General features: G+C 42.3%; 1 protein-coding gene across 1 annotated transcript in view; it reads left to right on the top strand.

Moving 5' to 3' along the window:
- The window catches only part of LOC311101425 (alpha-soluble NSF attachment protein-like), a 49,240-nt gene that overhangs the window by 14,078 nt on the left and 15,208 nt on the right, over positions 1-19,954 (top strand). The window contains exons 3-6 of the mRNA XM_084142570.1: positions 8,405-8,521; positions 8,855-8,901; positions 9,097-9,174; positions 10,260-10,315. Coding sequence (XP_083998696.1) covers positions 8,405-8,521; positions 8,855-8,901; positions 9,097-9,174; positions 10,260-10,315 — 298 coding nt within the window. The remainder of the gene's footprint in view (positions 1-8,404; positions 8,522-8,854; positions 8,902-9,096; positions 9,175-10,259; positions 10,316-19,954) is intronic.

Here is a 19,954-nt window from a genome sequence, read left to right as displayed (position 1 = left end):
GTTTTGGGGCTGTCGCTGGGCAACACAGACTTTCAACTCCCTCCAAAGATTTTCTATGGGGTTGAGATCAGGAGACTGGCTAGGCCACTCCAGGACCTTGAAATGCTTCTTACGAAGCCACTCCTTCATTGCCCAGGCGGTGTGTTTGGGATCATTGTCATGCTGAAAGACCCAGCCACGTTTCATCTTCAATGCCCTTGCTGATGGAAGGAGGTTTTCACTCAAAATCTCACGATACATGGCCCCATTCATTCGTTCCTTTACACGGATCAGTCGTGCTGGTCCCTTTGCAGAAAAACAGCCCCAAAGCATGATGTTTCCACCCCCATGCTTCACAGTAGGTATGGTGTTCTTTGGATGCAACTCAGCATTCTTTGTCCTCCAAACACGACGAGTTGAGTTTTTACCAAAAAGTTATATTTTGGTTTCATCTGACCATATGACATTCTCCCAATCCTCTTCTGGATCATCCAAATGCACTCTAGCAAACTTCAGACAGGCCTGGACATTTACTGGCTTAAGCAGGCGGACACGTCTTGCACTGCAGGATTTGAGTCCCTGGCGGCGTAGTGTGTTACTGATGGTAGGCTTTGTTACTTTGGTCCCAGCTCTCTGCAGGTCATTCACTAGGTCCCCCCGTGTGGTTCTGGGATTTTTGCTCACCGTTCTTGTGATCATTTTGACCCTACGGGGTGAGATCTTGCGTGGAGTCCCAGATCGAGGGAGATTATCAGTGGTCTTGTATGTCTTCCATTTCCTAATAATTGCTCCCACAGTTGATTTCTTCAAACCAAGCTGCTTACCTATTGCAGATTCAGTCTTCCCAGCCTGGTGCAGGTCTACAATTTTGTTTCTGGTGTCCTTTGTCAGCTCTTTGGTCTTGGCCATAGTGGAGTTTGGAGTGTGACTGTTTGAGGTTGTGGACAGGTGTCTTTTATACTGATAACAAGTTCAAACAGATGCCATTAATACAGGTAACGAGTGGAGGACAGAGGAGCCTCTTAAAGAAGAAGTTACAGGTCTGTGAGAGCCAGAAATCTTGCTTGTTTGTAGCTGACCAAATACTTATTTTCCACCATAATTTGCAAATAAATTCATAAAAAATCCTACAATGTGATTTTCTGGATTTTTTTTTCTCAATTTGTCTTTCATAGTTGACGTGTACCTATGATGAAAATTACAGGCCTCTCTCATCTTTTTAAGTGGGAGAACTTGCACAAATAGTGGCTGACTAAATACTTTTTTGCCCCACTGTATATATAGCCTCCCTACTGTTATTTTTATTTTACTTCTGCTCTTTTTTTCGCAACACCTTTTTTGTTGTTGTTTTATTTTACTTTTTTATAAAAAAATTAATGCATTGTTGGTTCAGGGCTGTAAGTAAGCATTTCACGGTAATGTCTACACCTGTTGTATTCGGCGCATGTGGCAAATAAAATTTGATTTGATTTGAAACCCTGTAGATGAGAGTTTTATGAGCATGTCAGAGTAGGAGTCAAATGGTATCAGATCCCTCTGAAAGATAAAAGCTGCTACCCCATCAGTCAGAGCAGGGTTTAGCGGTAAGGAGATGCCAGCGCGTTCAACAGCCGCTGCAGGAGAGGAGATAGTTTTTGATAACTGAGACTCTGCAATGAGCCATAACCCATGTAGGCAGCAATTAAAACCATTTGTACAAAAATACACATTTTAACCACCGAATCCAACAATTCACTAAAAGAAAAAGAAAACAAATTAAAGTATGCTGAGTCAGTCTTTTGAAACCTTAAATGCCCTAAAAATATTCAGCTGTAGCCTACAGGTCTAGTAGAGTTAGAAACCAAGTGTTTGCCTGAGCGTTGCTGTCTTAGATAGAACGCCAGCGCGTTAAACAGCCGCTGCAGGAATGTGCTGACAGGGATTTCGCCCAGTTTGTGGATCTGGTCAATGCGCCAAGTCGCCTTGCAGTAGGCTACCGCACAGTGAGGCAGCAACGGGCCCAGTAGACCGGCCAATCACCGGTGGCGGTATCCTGGGCTAGGAAGCCCAGCGCATCTAGACGTTATGTCACAGCGCAGATACCGACCTCCGGCTTCCACTGCACAGCAAGGCAGTCAGAGGACTCTGTTAGATTGATGGAACACAGATTAAAAACCTGACCGTCGAGGAGCATTCAAGGCTAATCAGCCCAACGTGTCTAGACAGTCAGTCACAGCACAGATGTATCCTCTCTCGGCTTTCAGGGAGGGCACCACACCGGCACTATCTCCTCATGTAGAAAACAGCATATGTCACCGCTTGGTTTACTAATGATTTTTAACGCTTTGATTGCTTTGATCCTGTAGGATTTTAGATTGTGCCTGTTGTTTAATGACAACTCTAGCAGTCTATAACGGTTATATATACAGAACCGTTACAGGTTCAAAGCAATCAATAACATATATAAGTCTATAACAGTTCTGCTAAGTAATAAAAACGTGTAACATTTGAAACAAACAGTGTGACACAACACGCTCAATGAAACTGCCCTGCTGCCATCTTGTATTCAGGACAAAAAGTTAATTGCTTTGCCACATTTTTTGCAGTACTACTTTAGTGCACAGGTGTCAAACTCATTCCACGGAGGGCCAAATGTCTGCAGGTTTTCGCTCCTCCCCTGTACTTGATTGATGAATTAAGGTCAGTAATTAGTAAGGAACTCCCCACACCTGGTTGTTTAGGTCTTAATTGAAAGGAAAAAACAAAACTCTGCAGACACTAAGCCCTCCATGGAATGAGTTTGACACCCCTGCTTTAGTGTCTTGTTGCAAACAGGATGCATGTTTTGGAATATTTTTATTCTGTACAGGCTTCCTTCTTTTCACTCTGTCAATTAGGTTAGTATTGTGGAGTAACTACAATGTTGTTGATCCATCCTCAGTTTTCTCCTATCACAGTCATTAAACTCTGTAACTGTTTTAAAGTCACCATTGGCCTCATGGTAAAATCCCTGAGCAGTTTCCTTTCTCTCCGGCAACTGAGTTAGGAAGGACGCCTGTATCTTTGTAGTTACTTGGTGTATTGATACAACATCCAAAGTGTAATTAATAACTTCACCATGCTCAAAGGGATATTCAGTGTCTGCTTATAGGGCCCTTTCTTTGCGAGCCATTGGAAAACCTCTCTGGCCTTTGTGGTTGATTTGGTGTTTGAAATTCACTGCTCGACTGAGGGACCTTACAATTATCTTTTACAAACATCCAAGATGGCATAGTAGTGCAGTCCTGTTTTTGTCGTGTGTCTGTAAATAGCCTGTAAATACCCTGTTTTCTTTGTATTTTTCGTACATATTTCCCTATCAGACTTTTCATCCTTCTACAAAATATACTTTCCTGCAACCCGCCTCACTCAATGTGGAACGGATTATATTATTGACTTACCTTTTATCTAGAATCTCCAGTTGAAACTAGCTAGCCAGCTAACTAGCTACTTGCTATTAGCCACAGTTAGCGGTATTTCATCCAGAACATTGGATTTTCTGCGGGAATAATTTAATCACTGGACATTAATCACCGGATCGCAACTAGCTAGCCGCAACCGAATGGATGTTGCTGTCTGGCTAATCACCACTGCCCCCGATGCAAGCACCAGTTAGCCTCGAGCTAGCCTAGAGCCAGGCTCATATCTACCTCTAGGTCTACCGGACGGGAGTAGCCAGCTAACTAGCTACTTGCTATCAGCTACCGTTAGCGGTTTTTCACCATTGTCCGTGGCCTGCACCACCCACCAGCCAGCTCTAGTCTGGACTATTATTCGGCCAGTCTGCACTGTCTGCACAGCGCGTTATCGACCCAGAACATATCAGTTTTTCCACCGGAATCACTGAATCACTGGACCTTTAACTCCGGATTCATCGCTACCAGCTGGCTACAACAAAACGGACGCTGTGGTCTGGCTAATCATCCTGAGCTAGGCCCATCTCCCGGCTATCTACCTCTCTGTCAACCGGACGGGACCACCTAGTGTTGACACGGAGCCCCGCCGATCCTACACGACTGGTCTGCCGACGAAATCGTCTGATGTGATTACAACAGGCTTCCCGTTACCACGTCGACCACGAAGATTCCATCTGCTAGCCCCGGCCCGCTAGCACACGCTAGCCGTGGCCTCTTGCTCGCTAGTGCTTTAGCAGCCCCCGAACTACCTCCGAACTATCCTATTGCTGTTCACCGGACCTTATGATCACTCAGCTATACAGCTGATGCCTGCTGGACTGTTCCTTTATACGGTACCGCATCCTGTTTATGTTTAGCCTCAGCCCAAACTGTCGTCATTACCAGCTGTTGTCTTAGCTCTCTCAAATTACACCGTGATTGCTTTATGCCTCTATCCCATGTCAATATATATGCTTATTGTTGTTTCGGTTATTTCTAATTGTACTATTTCACTGTAGATCCCCCAGCCCAGCTAAACCTGCCTTAGTTAGCTCCTTTGTCCCACCCCCCGTACACGCGGAGACCGACTCAATTGGTGCCTCCAGTGATGCTATCTCTTTCATCTTTACCCAACGCTTAGGTTTACCTCCACTTTACTCATATCCTTCCATATCCTTGTCTGTACATAATGCCCTGAATCTTTTCTACAACGCCCGGAAATCTACATGCCCTGGTCATTCCCAAAGCCAACACCTCCTTTGGCCGCCATTCCTTCCAGTTCTCTGCTGCCAATGACTGGAACGAATTGCAAAAATCTCTGAAGCTGGAGACTTATCTCCCTCACTATCTTTAAGTATCAGTTGTCAGAGCAGCTTACCGATCACTGCACCTGTACACAGCCCATCTGTAATTAGCCCGCCCAACTACCTCATCCCCATTATTGTTATTTATTTTGCTCATTTGCACCCCAGTATCTCTATTTGCACATCATCTTCTGCACATCTATCATTCCAGTGTTAATACTAATTGTAATTATTTTGCACTATAGCCTATTTATTGCCTTACCTCCATAACTTGCTACATTTGCACACACTGCATATATATTTTCTGTTGTATTTTTTTGGACTAGACTAGAGCAGCAAGAGCAGCAATTGATTGTGGATATGTCTGTATTGTAGTGGTGGATATGTCTGTATTGTAGTGGTGGATATGTCTGTATTGTGAGAGTGGATATGTCTGTATTGTGGTGGTGGATATGTCTCTATTGTGAGTGTGGATATGTCTGTATTGTGGTGGTGGATATGTCTGTATTGTGAGAGTGGATATGTCTGTATTGTGGTGGTGGATATGTCTCTATTGTGAGTGTGGATATGTCTCTATTGTGAGAGTGGATATGTCTGTATTGTGGTGGTGGATATGTCTATATTGTGAGAGTGGATATGTCTGTATTGTTATGGTAATAAGTCTGTATTGTGATGGTGGATAAGTCTGTATTGTGATGGTGGATATGTCTCTATTGTGAGAGTGGATATGTCTGTATTGTGGTGGTGGATATGTCTGTATTGTGAGAGTGGATATGTCTGTATTGTGGTGGTGGATATGTCTGTATTGTGATGGTGGATATGTCTGTATTGTGATGGTGGATATGTCTGTATTGTGGTGGTGTATATGTCTGTATTTTGATGGTGGATATGTCTCTATTGTGAGTGTGGATATGTCTCTATTGTGGTGGTGGATATGTCTGTATTGTGAGAGTGGATATGTCTGTATTGTGGTGGTGGATATGTCTCTATTGTGAGTGTGGATATGTCTGTATTGTGGTGGTGGATATGTCTGTATTGTGAGAGTGGATATGTCTGTATTGTGGTGGTGGATATGTCTCTATTGTGAGTGTGGATATGTCTCTATTGTGAGAGTGGATATGTCTGTATTGTGGTGGTGGATATGTCTATATTGTGAGAGTGGATATGTCTGTATTGTTATGGTAATAAGTCTGTATTGTGATGGTGGATAAGTCTGTATTGTGATGGTGGATATGTCTGTATTTTGATGGTGGATATGTCTGTATTGTGAGTGTGGATATGTCTGTATTGTGATGGTGGATATGTCTGTATTGTGGTGGTGGATATGTCTGTATTTTGATGGTGGATATGTCTGTATTGTTATGGTAATAAGTCTGTATTGTGATGGTGGATAAGTCTGTATTGTGATGGTGGATATGTCTGTTGTGAGAGTAGATATGTCTGTATTGTGATGGGAATAAGTCTGTGTTGTAAGAGTGGATATGTCTGTGTTGTGATGGTAGATATGTCTGTATTGTAATGTAATAAGTCTGTATTGTGATGTAATAATTATGTATTGTGATGTAATAATTATGTATTGTGATGTAATAAGTCTGTATTGTGATGTAATAAGTCTGTATTGTGATGTAATAAGTCTGTATTGTGATGGTAATAAGTATGTATTGTGATAGTAATAAGTCTGCATTGTGATGTAATAAGTCTGTATTGTGATGTAATAAGTCTGTATTGTGAGGTAATAAGTCTGTATTGTGATGGTAATACGTCTGTATTGTGATGGTAATAATCAATCAATCAATCAATTTTATTTTATATAGCCCTTCTTACATCAGCTAATATCTCGAAGTGCTGTACAGAAACCCAGCCTAAAACCCCAAACAGCTAGTAATGCAGGTGTAGAAGCACGGTGGCTAGAAAAAACTCCCTAGAAAGGCCAAAACCTAGGAAGAAACCTAGAGAGGAACCAGGCTATGAGGGGTGGCCAGTCCTCTTCTGGCTGTGCCGGGTGGAGATTATAACAGAACCATGCCAAGATGTTCAAAAATGTTCATAAGTGACAAGCATGGTCAAATAATAATCAGGAATAAATCTCAGTTGGCTTTTCATAGCCGATCATTAAGAGTTGAAAACAGCAGGTCTGGGACAGGTAGGGGTTCCATAACCGCAGGCAGAACAGTTGAAACTGGAATAGCAGCAAGGCCAGGCGGACTGGGGACAGCAAGGTGTCACCACGGCCGGTAGTCCCGACGTATGGTCCTAGGGCTCAGGTCTCTCAGTTGGCTTTTCATAGCCGATCATTAAGAGTTGAAAACAGCAGGTCTGGGACAGGTAGGGGTTTCGTAACCGCAGGCAGAACAGTTGAAACTGGAATAGCAGCAAGGCCAGGCGGACTGGGGACAGCAAGGTGTCATCATGCCCGGTAGTCCTGACGTATGGTCCTAGGGCTCAGGTTCTCAGAGAGAAAGAGAGAATGAGAGAATTAGAGAGAGCATACTTAAATTCACACAGGACACTGGATAAGACAGGAGAAGTACTCTGTATTGTGATGTAATAATTATGAATTGTGATGTAATAAGTCTGTATTGTGATGGTAATACGTCTGTATTGTGATAGTAATAAGTCTGTATTGTGATGTAATAATTATGTATTGTGATGTAATAAGTCTGTATTGTGATGGTAATAAGTCTGTATTGTGATGGTAATAAGTCTGTATTGTGAGGTAATAAGTCTGTATTGTGATGGTAATAAGTCTGAATTGTGATGGTTATAAGTCTGTATTGTGATGTAATAATTATGAATTGTGATGTAATAAGTCTGTATTGTGAGGTAATAAGTCTGTATTGTGATGGTAATACGTCTGTATTGTGATGTAATAAGTCTGAATTGTGATGGTAATAAGTCTGTATTGTGATGTAATAATTATGTATTGTGATGTAATAAGTCTGTATTGTGATGGTAATACGTCTGTATTGTGATGTAATAATTATGTATTGTGATGTAATAAGTCTGTATTGTGATGGTAATACGTCTGTATTGTGATGGTAATAAGTCTGTATTGTGAGGTAATAAGTCTGTATTGTGATGGTAATAAGTCTGAATTGTGATGGTAATAAGTCTGTATTGTGATGTAATAAGTCTGTATTGTGAGGTAATAAGTCTGTATTGTGATGGTAATACGTCTGTATTGTGATGGTAATACGTCTGTATTGTGATGGTAATAAGTCTGTATTGTGATGTAATAATTATGTATTGTGATGTAATAAGTCTGTATTGTGATGGTAATAAGTCTGTATTGTGATGTAATAATTATGTATTGTGATGTAATAAGTCTGTATTGTGATGGTAATACGTCTGTATTGTGATGGTAATAAGTCTGTATTGTGAGGTAATAAGTCTGTATTGTGATGGTAATAAGTCTGAATTGTGATGGTAATAAGTCTGTATTGTGATGTAATAAGTCTGTATTGTGAGGTAATAAGTCTGTATTGTGATGGTAATATGTCTGTATTGTGATGGTAATACGTCTGTATTGTGATGGTAATAAGTCTGAATTGTGATGGTAATAAGTCTGAATTGTGATGGCAATACGTCTGTATTGTGATGGCAATACGTCTGTATTGTGATGTAATAATTATGTATTGTGATGTAATAAGTCTGTATTGTGATGGTAATAAGTCTGAATTGTGATAGATGTCTGTGTGTTTGTTTCAGGTGCAGGTAATGCGTTCTCCCAGGCGGCCCAGCTCCACCTCCAGCTGCAGAGTAAACACGATGCTGCCACTAACTTCATAGATGCTGGAAACGCCTTCAAAAAAGCTGACCCACAAGGTATTCCACACTATGTCCCTCACCATGGACTCGTTTTAACACTTGTTTACAACCAGGGCTGGCTTTATTTTACTACTCTAGACATTCAACTGTTCTTTCAGCGGTTGGTGAATGTTCTCCAAAGAAATGATACATTACCTTGGTATTTTCCTGCAGATCAAAGTGAATAGAATGGTCTCTGAGGATAATACATCTTCTCCTCTCCTCTCCTCTCCTCTCCTCTCCTCTCCTCTCCTCTCCTCTCCTCTCCTCTCCTCTCCTCTCCTCTCCTCTCCTCTCCTCTCCTCTCCTCTCCTCTCCTCTCCTCTCCTCTCCTCTCCTCTCCATCCACAGAGGCTATCAACTGTCTGAACCGGGCCATAGAGATCTACACAGACATGGTGAAAACTCTTAGATACCCACCTCTTTGACTGCACATAGTTTACAACACCAAGACAAAGGGTACCATGTATCTACACGGAAGTATTTCACCAATAACATGAACTTGTAGAGCTATGATATGAGCACAGTCTGGTGTACTGTCATTCACTTCTCTCAACCTTCCCTCTGTGTTCCTCTTCTCTTGGACTCATTAGGGACGGTTCACTATCGCAGCCAAACATCACATCTCCATTGCAGAGATCTTTGAGACGGAGCTGGTGGATATTGAGAAGGTCAGACCTATGGGACCTGGTCTAAAGTAGGAGCTATATAGGGAGCCATTTGGGATGCACACTGTGTCTGTCCTGTATAGCTCTGAGCTGAATAGACTGGGAGAATCACTACTGTCCTGTATAGCTCTGAGCTGAATAGACTGGGAGAATCACTACTGCCCTGTATAGCTCTGAGCTGAATAGACTGGGAGAATCACTACTGTCCTGTATAGCTCTGAGCTGAATAGACTGGGAGAATCACTACTGTCCTGTATAGCTCTGAGCTGAATAGACTGGGAGAATCACTACTGTCCTGTATAGCTCTGAGCTGAATAGACTGGGAGAATCACTACTGCCCTGTATAGCTCTGAGCTGAATAGACCTGGAGAATCACTACTGTCCTGTATAGCTCTGAGCTGAATAGACTGGGAGAATCACTACTGTCCTGTATAGCTCTGAGCTGAATAGACTGGGAGAATCACTACTGCCCTGTATAGCTCTGAGCTGAATAGACTGGGAGAATCACTACTGTCCTGTATAGCTCTGAGCTGAATAGACTGGGAGAATCACTACTGTCCTGTATAGCTCTGAGCTGAATAGACTGGGAGAATCACTACTGTCCTGTATAGCTCTGAGCTGAATAGACTGGGAGAATCACTACTGCCCTGTATACTCTGAGCTGAATAGACTGGGAGAATCACTACTGTCCTGTATAGCTCTGAGCTGAATAGACTGGGAGAATCACTACTGTCCTGTATACTCTGAGCTGAATAGACTGGGAGAATCACTACTGCCCTGTATAGCTCTGAGCTGAATAGACTGGGAGAATCACTACTGTCCTGTATACTCTGAGCTGAATAGACTGGGAGAATCACTACTGTTCTGTATAGCTCTGAGTTAGGGTTAGGGTTAGGGTATCTAGATGTTGTCTCTGTCATGGGTCAGGTGTATCTAGATGTTGTCTCTGTCATGGGTCAGGTGTATCTAAATGTTGTCTCTGTCATGGGTCAGGTGTATCTAGATGTTGTCTCTGTCATGGGTCAGGTGTATCTAGATGTTGTCTCTGTCATGGGTCAGGTGTATCTAAATGTTGTCTCTGTCTGCAGGCGATAGCTCACTATGAACAGGCAGCAGACTACTACAAAGGAGAAGAATCAACAAGGTAGGAACCATAGACAATATATCAGCTCTGTTTAAGGTAGGAACCATAGACAATATATAGACAATATATCAGCTCTGTTTAAGGTAGGAACCATAGACAATATATAGACAATATATCAGCTCTGTTTAAGGTAGGAACCATAGACAATATATAGACAATATATCAGCTCTGCTTAAGGTAGGAACCATAGACAATATATAGACAATATATCAGCTCTGTTTAAGGTAGGAACCATAGACAATATATAGACAATATATCAGCTCTGCTTAAGGTAGGAACCATAGACAATATATAGACAATATATCAGCTCTGCTTAAGGTAGGAACCATAGACAATATATAGACAATATATCTGCTCTGCTTAAGGTAGGAACCATAGACAATATATAGACAATATATCAGCTCTGTTTAAGGTAGGAACCATAGACAGTACACTACCGGCCAAAGGTTTTAGAACACCTACTCATTGAAGGGTTGTTCTTTATTTTTACTATGTTGTGGTCCTCTGTAGCTCAGCTGGTAGAGCACGGCACTTGTAATGCCAAGGTAGTGGGTTCGATCCCCGGGACCACCCATACACAAAAATGTATGCACACATGACTGTAAGTCGCTTTGGATAAAAGCGTCTGCTAAATGGCATATTATTATTATTATTATTCTACATTGTAGAATAATAGTGAAGACATCAAAACTATGCAATAACACATATGGAGTCATGTAGTAACCAAAAAAGTGTTAAACAAATCAAAATATATGTTTGATTCTTCAAAGTAGCCACCCTTTGCCTTGATGACAGCTTTGCACACTCTTGGCATTCTCTCAACCAGCTTCATGAGGTAGTCACCTGGAATGCGTTTCAATTAACAAGTGTGCCTTCTTAAAAGTTAATTTGTGGAATTTCTTTCCTTCTTAATGCGTTTCAGCCAATCAGTTGTGTTGTGACAAGGTAGGGGGGTATACAGAAGATAGCCCTATTTGGTAAAAGACCAAGTCCATATTATGGCAAGAACAGCTCAAATAAGCAAAGAGAAATGACAGTCCATCATTACTTTAAGACATGAAGGTCAGTCAATACAGAACATTTCAAGACTTTGAAAGTTTCTTCAAGTGCAGTCACAAAAACCAACAAGCTTATGATGAAACTGGCTCTCATGAGGACCACCACAGGAATGGAAGACCCAGAGTTACCTCTGCTGCAGAGGATAAGTTCATTAGAGTTACCAGCCTCAGAAATTGCAGCCCAAATAAATGCTTCACAGAGTTCAAGTAACAGACACATCTCAACATCAACTGTTCAGAGGAGACTGTGTGAATCAGGCCTTCATGGTCGAATTGCTGCAAAGAAACCACTACTAAAGGACACCAATAAGAAGAAGAGACTTGCTTGGGCCAAGAAACACGAGCAATGGACATTAGACCGGTGGAAATGTGTCCTTTGGTCTGGAGTCAAAATTTTAGATTTTTGGTTCCAACCGCCGTGTCTTTGTGAGACGCGGTGTGGGTGAACGGATGATCTCCGCATGTGTATTTCCCACCGTAAAGCATGGAGGAGAACGTGTTATGGTGTGGGGGTGCTTTGCAGGTGACACTGTCGGTGTTTTATTTAGAATTCAAGGCACACTTAACCAGCATGGCTACCACAGCATTCTGCAGCGATACGCCATCCCATCTGGTTTGTGCTTCGTGGGACTATCATTTGTTTTTCAACAGGGCAATGATCCAACACACCTCCAGGCTGTGTAAGGGCTATTTGACCAAGAATGAGAGTGATGGAGTGCTGCATCAGATGACCTGGCCTCCACAATCACCCGACCTCAACCCAATTGAGATGGTTTGGGATGAGTCGGACCGCAGAGTGAAGGAAAAGCAGCCAACAAGTGCTCAGCATATGTGGGAACTCCTTCAAGACTGTTGGAAAAGCATTTCAGGTGAAGCTGGTTGAGAGAATACCAAGAGTGTGCAAAGCTGTCATCAAGGCAAAGGGTGGCTATTTGAAGAATCTCAAATATAACATATATTTTGATTTGTTTAACACTTTTTTTTTGTTTTTAAATGATTCCATATGTGTTATTTCATAGTTTTGATGATTTCACTATTATTCTACAATGTAGAAAATAGTCAAAATGAAGAAAAACCCTTGAATGAGTAGGTGTTCTAACACTTTTGACTGGTAGTGTATATCCGCTCTGTTTAAGGTAGGAACCATAGACTATACAGTGGGGAGAACAAGTATCTGATACACTGCTGATTTTGCAGGTTTTACTACTTACAAAGCATGTAGTCTGTAATTTATCTATAATCTAAAACAAAAATCCAGAAAATCACATCGTATGATTTTTAAGTAATTAATTTGCATTTTATTGCATGACATAATTATTTGATACATCAGAAAAGCAGAACTTAATATTTGGTACAGAAACCTTTGTTTGCAATTACAGAGATCATACGTTTCCTGTAGTTCTTGACCAGGTTTGCACACACTGCAGCAGGGATTTTGGCCCACTCATCCATACAGACCTTCTCCAGATCCTTCAGGTTTCGGGGCTGTCGCTGGGCAATACGGACTTTCAGCTCCCTCCAAAGATTTTCTATTGGGTTCAGGTCTGGAGACTGGCTAGGCCACTCCAGGACCTTGAGATGCTTCTTACGGAGCCATTCCTTAGTTGCCCTGGCTGTGTGTTTCTTCAATGCTCTTACTGAGGGAAGGAGGTTGTTGGCCAAGATCTCGCGATACATGGCCCCATCCATCCTCCCCTCAATACGGTGCAGTCGTCCTGTCCCCTTTGCAGAAAAGCATCCCCAAAGAATGATGTTTCCACCTCCATGCTTCACGGTTGGGATGGTGTTCTTGGGGTTGTACTCATCCTTCTTCTTCCTCCAAACACGGCGAGGGGAGTTTAGACCAAAAAGCTCTATTTTTGTCTCATCAGACCACATGACCTTCTCCCATTCCTCCTCTGGATCATCCAGATGGTCATTGGCAAACTTCAGACGGGCCTGGACATGCGCTGGCTTGAGCAGGGGGACCTTGCGTGTGCTGCAGGATTTTAATCCATGACGGCATAGTGTGTTACTAATGGTTTTCTTTGAGACTGTGGTCCCAGATCTCTTCAGGTCATTGACCAGGTCCTGCCGTGTAGTTCTGGGCTGATCCCTCACCTTCCTCATGATCATTGATGCCCTACGAGGTGAGATCTTGCATGGAGCCCCAGACCGAGGGTGATTAACCGTCATCTTGAACTTCTTCCATTTTATAATAATTACGCCAACAGTTGTTGCCTTCTCACCAAGCTGCTTGCCTATTGTCCTGTAGCCCATCCCAGCCTTGTGCAGGTCTACAATTTTATCCCTGATGTCCTTACACAGCTCTCTGGTATTGGCCATTGTGGAGAGGTTGGAGTCTGTTTGATTGAGTGTGTGGACAGGTGTCTTTTATACATGTAACGAGTTCAAACAGGTGCAGTTAATACAGGTAATGAGTGGAGAACAGGAGGGCTTCTTAAAAAAAACGAACAGGTCTGTGAGAGCCGGAATTCTTACTGGTTGGTAGGTGATCAAATAATTATGTCATGCAATAAAATGCAAATTATTATTTAAAAAATCATACAATGTGATTTTCTGGATTTTTGTTTTAGATTCCGTCTCTCACAGTTGAAGTGTACCTATGATAAAAATTACAGACCTCTACATGCTTTGTAAGTAGGAAAACCTGCAAAATCGGCAGTGTATCAAATACTTGTTCTCCCCGCTGTATATGATCTCTGTTTAAGGTAGGAACCATAGACTATATATGATCTCTGTTTAAGGTAGGAACCATAGACTATTTATGATCTCTGTTTAAGGTAGGAACCATAGACAATGTCAGCTCTGTTTAAGGTAGGAACCATAGACTATTTATGATCTCTGTTTAAGGTAGGAACCATAGACAATGTCAGCTCTGTTTAAGGTAGGAACCATAGACTATATATGATCTCTGTTTAAGGTAGGAACCATAGACTATATATGATCTCTGTTTAAGGTAGGAACCATAGACTATATATGATCTCTGTTTAAGGTAGGAACCATAGACAATGTCAGCTCTGTTTAAGGTAGGAGATAGAACAGTGTTGGAAAGACGGGGGAGTTAAAGGGCAGTAGGCCGGATTCCAACCAATGCCGATTCTGGAATACATGTATGGGCAATACATGTAACCCTAACCCATACATGTATGGGCAATACATGTAACCCTAACCCATACATGTATGGGCAATACATGTAACCCTAACCCATACATGTATGGGCAATACATGTAACCCTAACCCATACATGTATGGGCAATACATGTAACCCTAACCCATACATGTATGGACCACACGTCAGTTCTATAGCTTTGAATATCTATGGTGGGAACTATGGATAGATATTAATGCAATGAATAGATCCCACATGACTCCTTACTGTGAGCTGACATGATGCCTTACATTCCCCTCTGTTGTTCTGTCCTACTGAAAGAGACCCTGTGTTTTAACTGGTTGTCCTCTGTTCTGTCCTACTGAATGAGACCCTGTGTTTTAACTGGTTGTTCTGTCCTACTGAAAGAGACCCTGTGTTTTAACTGGTTGTTCTGTCCTACTGAAAGAGACCCTGTGTTTTAGCTGGTTGTCCTCTGTTCTGTCCTACTGAATGAGACCCTGTGTTTTAACTGGTTGTTCTGTCCTACTGAAAGAGACCCTGTGTTTTAACTGGTTGTTCTGTCCTACTGAAAGAGACCCTGTGTTTTAACTGGTTGTCCTCTGTTCTGTCCTACTGAATGAGACCCTGTGTTTTAACTGGTTGTCCTCTGTTCTGTCCTACTGAAAGAGACCCTGTGTTTTAACTGGTTGTCCTCTGTTCTGTCCTACTGAAAGAGACCCTGTGTTTTAACTGGTTGTCCTCTGTTCTGTCCTACTGAATGAGACCCTGTGTTTTAACTGGTTGTTCTGTCCTACTGAAAGAGACCCTGTGTTTTAACTGGTTGTTCTGTCCTACTGAATGAGACCCTGTGTTTTAACTGGTTGTCCTCTGTTCTGTCCTACTGAATGAGACCCTGTGTTTTAACTGGTTGTTCTGTCCTACTGAATGAGACCCTGTGTTTTAACTGGTTGTTCTGTCCTACTGAAAGAGACCCTGTGTTTTAACTGGTTGTCCTCTGTTGTTCTGTCCTACTGAATGAGACCCTGTGTTTTAACTGGTTGTTCTGTCCTACTGAATGAGACCCTGTGTTTTAACTGGTTGTTCTGTCCTACTGAATGAGACCCTGTGTTTTAACTGGTTGTTCTGTCCTACTGAAAGAGACCCTGTGTTTTAACTGATTGTCCTCTGTTCTGTCCTACTGAAAGAGACCCTGTGTTTTAACTGGTTGTCCTCTGTTCTGTCCTACTGAATGAGACCCTGTGTTTTAACTGGTTGTTCTGTCCTACTGAAAGAGACCCTGTGTTTTAACTGGTTGTTCTGTCCTACTGAAAGAGACCCTGTGTTTTAACTGGTTGTTCTGTCCTACTGAAAGAGACCCTGTGTTTTAACTGGTTGTCCTCTGTTCTGTCCTACTGAATGAGACCCTGTGTTTTAACTGGTTGTCCTCTGTTCTGTCCTACTGAAAGAGACCCTGTGTTTTAACTGGTTGTCCTCTGTTCTGTCCTACTGAAAGAGACCCTGTGTTTTAACTGGTTGTCCTCTGTTCTGTCCTACTGAATGAGACCCTGTGTTTTAACTGGTTGTCCTCTGTTCTGTCCTACTGAAAGAGACCCTGTGTTTTAACTGGTTGTTCTGTCCTACTGAAAGAGACCCTGTGTTTTAACTGGTTGTTCTGTCCTACTGAAAGAGACCCTGTGTTTTAACTGGTTGTTCTGTCCTACTGAATGAGACCCTGTGTTTTAACTGGTTGTTCTGTCCTACTGAATGAGACCCTGTGTTTTAACTGGTTGTTCTGTCCTACTGAATGAGACCCTGTGTTTTAACTGGTTGTTCTGTCCTACTGAAAGAGACCCTGTGTTTTAACTGGTTGTTCTGTCCTACTGAAAGAGACCCTGTGTTTTAACTGGTTGTTCTGTCCTACTGAAAGAGACCCTGTGTTTTAACTGGTTGTTCTGTCCTACTGAATGAGACCCTGTGTTTTAACTGGTTGTTCTGTCCTACTGAATGAGACCCTGTGTTTTAACTGGTTGTTCTGTCCTACTGAATGAGACCCTGTGTTTTAACTGGTTGTCCTCTGTTCTGTCCTACTGAAAGAGACCCTGTGTTTTAACTGGTTGTTCTGTCCTACTGAATGAGACCCTGTGTTTTAACTGGTTGTTCTGTCCTACTGAAAGAGACCCTGTGTTTTAACTGGTTGTTCTGTCCTACTGAAAGAGACCCTGTGTTTTAACTGGTTGTTCTGTCCTACTGAATGAGACCCTGTGTTTTAACTGGTTGTTCTGTCCTACTGAATGAGACCCTGTGTTTTAACTGGTTGTCCACTGTTCTGTCCTACTGAATGAGACCCTGTGTTTTAACTGGTTGTCCTCTGTTCTGTCCTACTGAAAGAGACCCTGTGTTTTAACTGGTTGTTCTGTCCTACTGAATGAGACCCTGTGTTTTAACTGGTTGTTCTGTCCTACTGAATGAGACCCTGTGTTTTAACTGGTTGTTCTGTCCTACTGAATGAGACCCTGTGTTTTAACTGGTTGTCCTCTGTTCTGTCCTACTGAAAGAGACCCTGTGTTTTAACTGGTTGTTCTGTCCTACTGAATGAGACCCTGTGTTTTAACTGGCTGTTCTGTCCTACTGAATGAGACCCTGTGTTTTAACTGGTTGTCCTCTGTTCTGTCCTACTGAATGAGACCCTGTGTTTTAACTGGTTGTTCTGTCCTACTGAAAGAGACCCTGTGTTTTAACTGGTTGTCCTCTGTTGTTCTGTCCTACTGAATGAGACCCTGTGTTTTAACTGGTTGTCCTCTGTTCTGTCCTACTGAAAGAGACCCTGTGTTTTAACTGGTTGTTCTGTCCTACTGAATGAGACCCTGTGTTTTAACTGGTTGTTCTGTCCTACTGAATGAGACCCTGTGTTTTAACTGGTTGTTCTGTCCTACTGAATGAGACCCTGTGTTTTAACTGGTTGTTCTGTCCTACTGAATGAGACCCTGTGTTTTAACTGGTTGTTCTGTCCTACTGAATGAGACCCTGTGTTTTAACTGGTTGTTCTGTCCTACTGAATGAGACCCTGTGTTTTAACTGGTTGTCCTCTGTTCTGTCCTACTGAAAGAGACCCTGTGTTTTAACTGGTTGTTCTGTCCTACTGAATGAGACCCTGTGTTTTAACTGGTTGTTCTGTCCTACTGAAAGAGACCCTGTGTTTTAACTGGTTGTTCTGTCCTACTGAATGAGACCCTGTGTTTTAACTGGTTGTCCTCTGTTCTGTCCTACTGAAAGAGACCCTGTGTTTTAACTGGTTGTTCTGTCCTACTGAATGAGACCCTGTGTTTTAACTGGTTGTCCTCTGTTCTGTCCTACTGAAAGAGACCCTGTGTTTTAACTGGTTGTTCTGTCCTACTGAAAGAGACCCTGTGTTTTAACTGGTTGTTCTGTCCTACTGAAAGAGACCCTGTGTTTTAACTGGTTGTTCTGTCCTACTGAATGAGACCCTGTGTTTTAACTGGTTGTTCTGTCCTACTGAATGAGACCCTGTGTTTTAACTGGTTGTTCTGTCCTACTGAATGAGACCCTGTGTTTTAACTGGTTGTCCTCTGTTCTGTCCTACTGAAAGAGACCCTGTGTTTTAACTGGTTGTCCTCTGTTCTGTCCTACTGAAAGAGACCCTGTGTTTTAACTGGTTGTTCTGTCCTACTGAAAGAGACCCTGTGTTTTAACTGGTTGTTCTGTCCTACTGAAAGAGACCCTGTGTTTTAACTGGTTGTTCTGTCCTACTGAATGAGACCCTGTGTTTTAACTGGTTGTTCTGTCCTACTGAATGAGACCCTGTGTTTTAACTGGTTGTCCTCTGTTCTGTCCTACTGAATGAGACCCTGTGTTTTAACTGGTTGTCCTCTGTTCTGTCCTACTGAAAGAGACCCTGTGTTTTAACTGGTTGTTCTGTCCTACTGAAAGAGACCCTGTGTTTTAACTGGTTGTCCTCTGTTCTGTCCTACTGAAAGAGACCCTGTGTTTTAACTGGTTGTTCTGTCCTACTGAATGAGACCCTGTGTTTTAACTGGTTGTTCTGTCCTACTGAATGAGACCCTGTGTTTTAACTGGTTGTCCTCTGTTCTGTCCTACTGAAAGAGACCCTGTGTTTTAACTGGTTGTTCTGTCCTACTGAATGAGACCCTGTGTTTTAACTGGTTGTTCTGTCCTACTGAATGAGACCCTGTGTTTTAACTGGTTGTTCTGTCCTACTGAATGAGACCCTGTGTTTTAACTGGTTGTCTCTGTTCTGTCCTACTGAATGAGACCCTGTGTTTTAACTGGTTGTCCTCTGTTCTGTCCTACTGAAAGAGACCCTGTGTTTTAACTGGTTGTTCTGTCCTACTGAATGAGACCCTGTGTTTTAACTGGTTGTCCTCTGTTCTGTCCTACTGAAATAGACCCTGTGTTTTAACTGGTTGTCCTCTGTTGTTCTGTCCTACTGAATGAGACCCTGTGTTTTAACTGGTTGTTCTGTCCTACTGAATGAGACCCTGTGTTTTAACTGGTTGTCCTCTGTTCTGTCCTACTGAATGAGACCCTGTGTTTTAACTGGTTGTCCTCTGTTCTGTCCTACTGAAAGAGACCCTGTGTTTTAACTGGTTGTTCTGTCCTACTTAATGAGACCCTGTGTTTTAACTGGTTGTTCTGTCCTACTGAATAAGACCCTGTGTTTTAACTGGTTGTCCTCTGTTGTTCTGTCCTACTGAATGAGACCCTGTGTTTTAACTGGTTGTTCTGTCCTACTGAATGAGACCCTGTGTTTTAACTGGTTGTCCTCTGTTCTGTCCTACTGAAAGAGACCCTGTGTTTTAACTGGTTGTCCTCTGTTCTGTCCTACTGAAAGAGACCCTGTGTTTTAACTGGTTGTCCTCTGTTCTGTCCTACTGAATGAGACCCTGTGTTTTAACTTGTTGTCCTCTGTTGTTCTGTCCTACTGAAAGAGACCCTGTGTTTTAACTGGTTGTCCTCTGTTCTGTCCTACTGAAAGAGACCCTGTGTTTTAACTGGTTGTCCTCTGTTGTTCTGTCCTACTGAAAGAGACCCTGTGTTTTAACTGGTTGTCCTCTGTTCTGTCCTACTGAATGAGACCCTGTGTTTTAACTGGTTGTTCTGTCCTACTGAATGAGACCCTGTGTTTTAACTGGTTGTTCTGTCCTACTGAAAGAGACCCTGTGTTTTAACTGGTTGTCCTCTGTTCTGTCCTACTGAAAGAGACCCTGTGTTTTAACTGGTTGTCCTCTGTTCTGTCCTACTGAAAGAGACCCTGTGTTTTACTGGTTGTCCTCTGTTGTTCTGTCCTACTGAAAGAGACCCTGTGTTTTAACTGGTTGTCCTCTGTTCTGTCCTACTGAATGAGACCCTGTGTTTTAACTGGTTGTTCTGTCCTACTGAATGAGACCCTGTGTTTTAACTGGTTGTTCTGTCCTACTGAATGAGACCCTGTGTTTTAACTGGTTGTCC

The sequence above is a fragment of the Coregonus lavaretus genome, assembly GCF_964263955.1.
Source record: "Coregonus lavaretus genome assembly, chromosome: 26".
NCBI lineage: Eukaryota > Metazoa > Chordata > Actinopteri > Salmoniformes > Salmonidae > Coregonus > Coregonus lavaretus.
The sequence above is the reverse complement of the archived record's forward strand: the minus strand, read 5'-3'. Positions and strand labels throughout refer to the sequence as shown.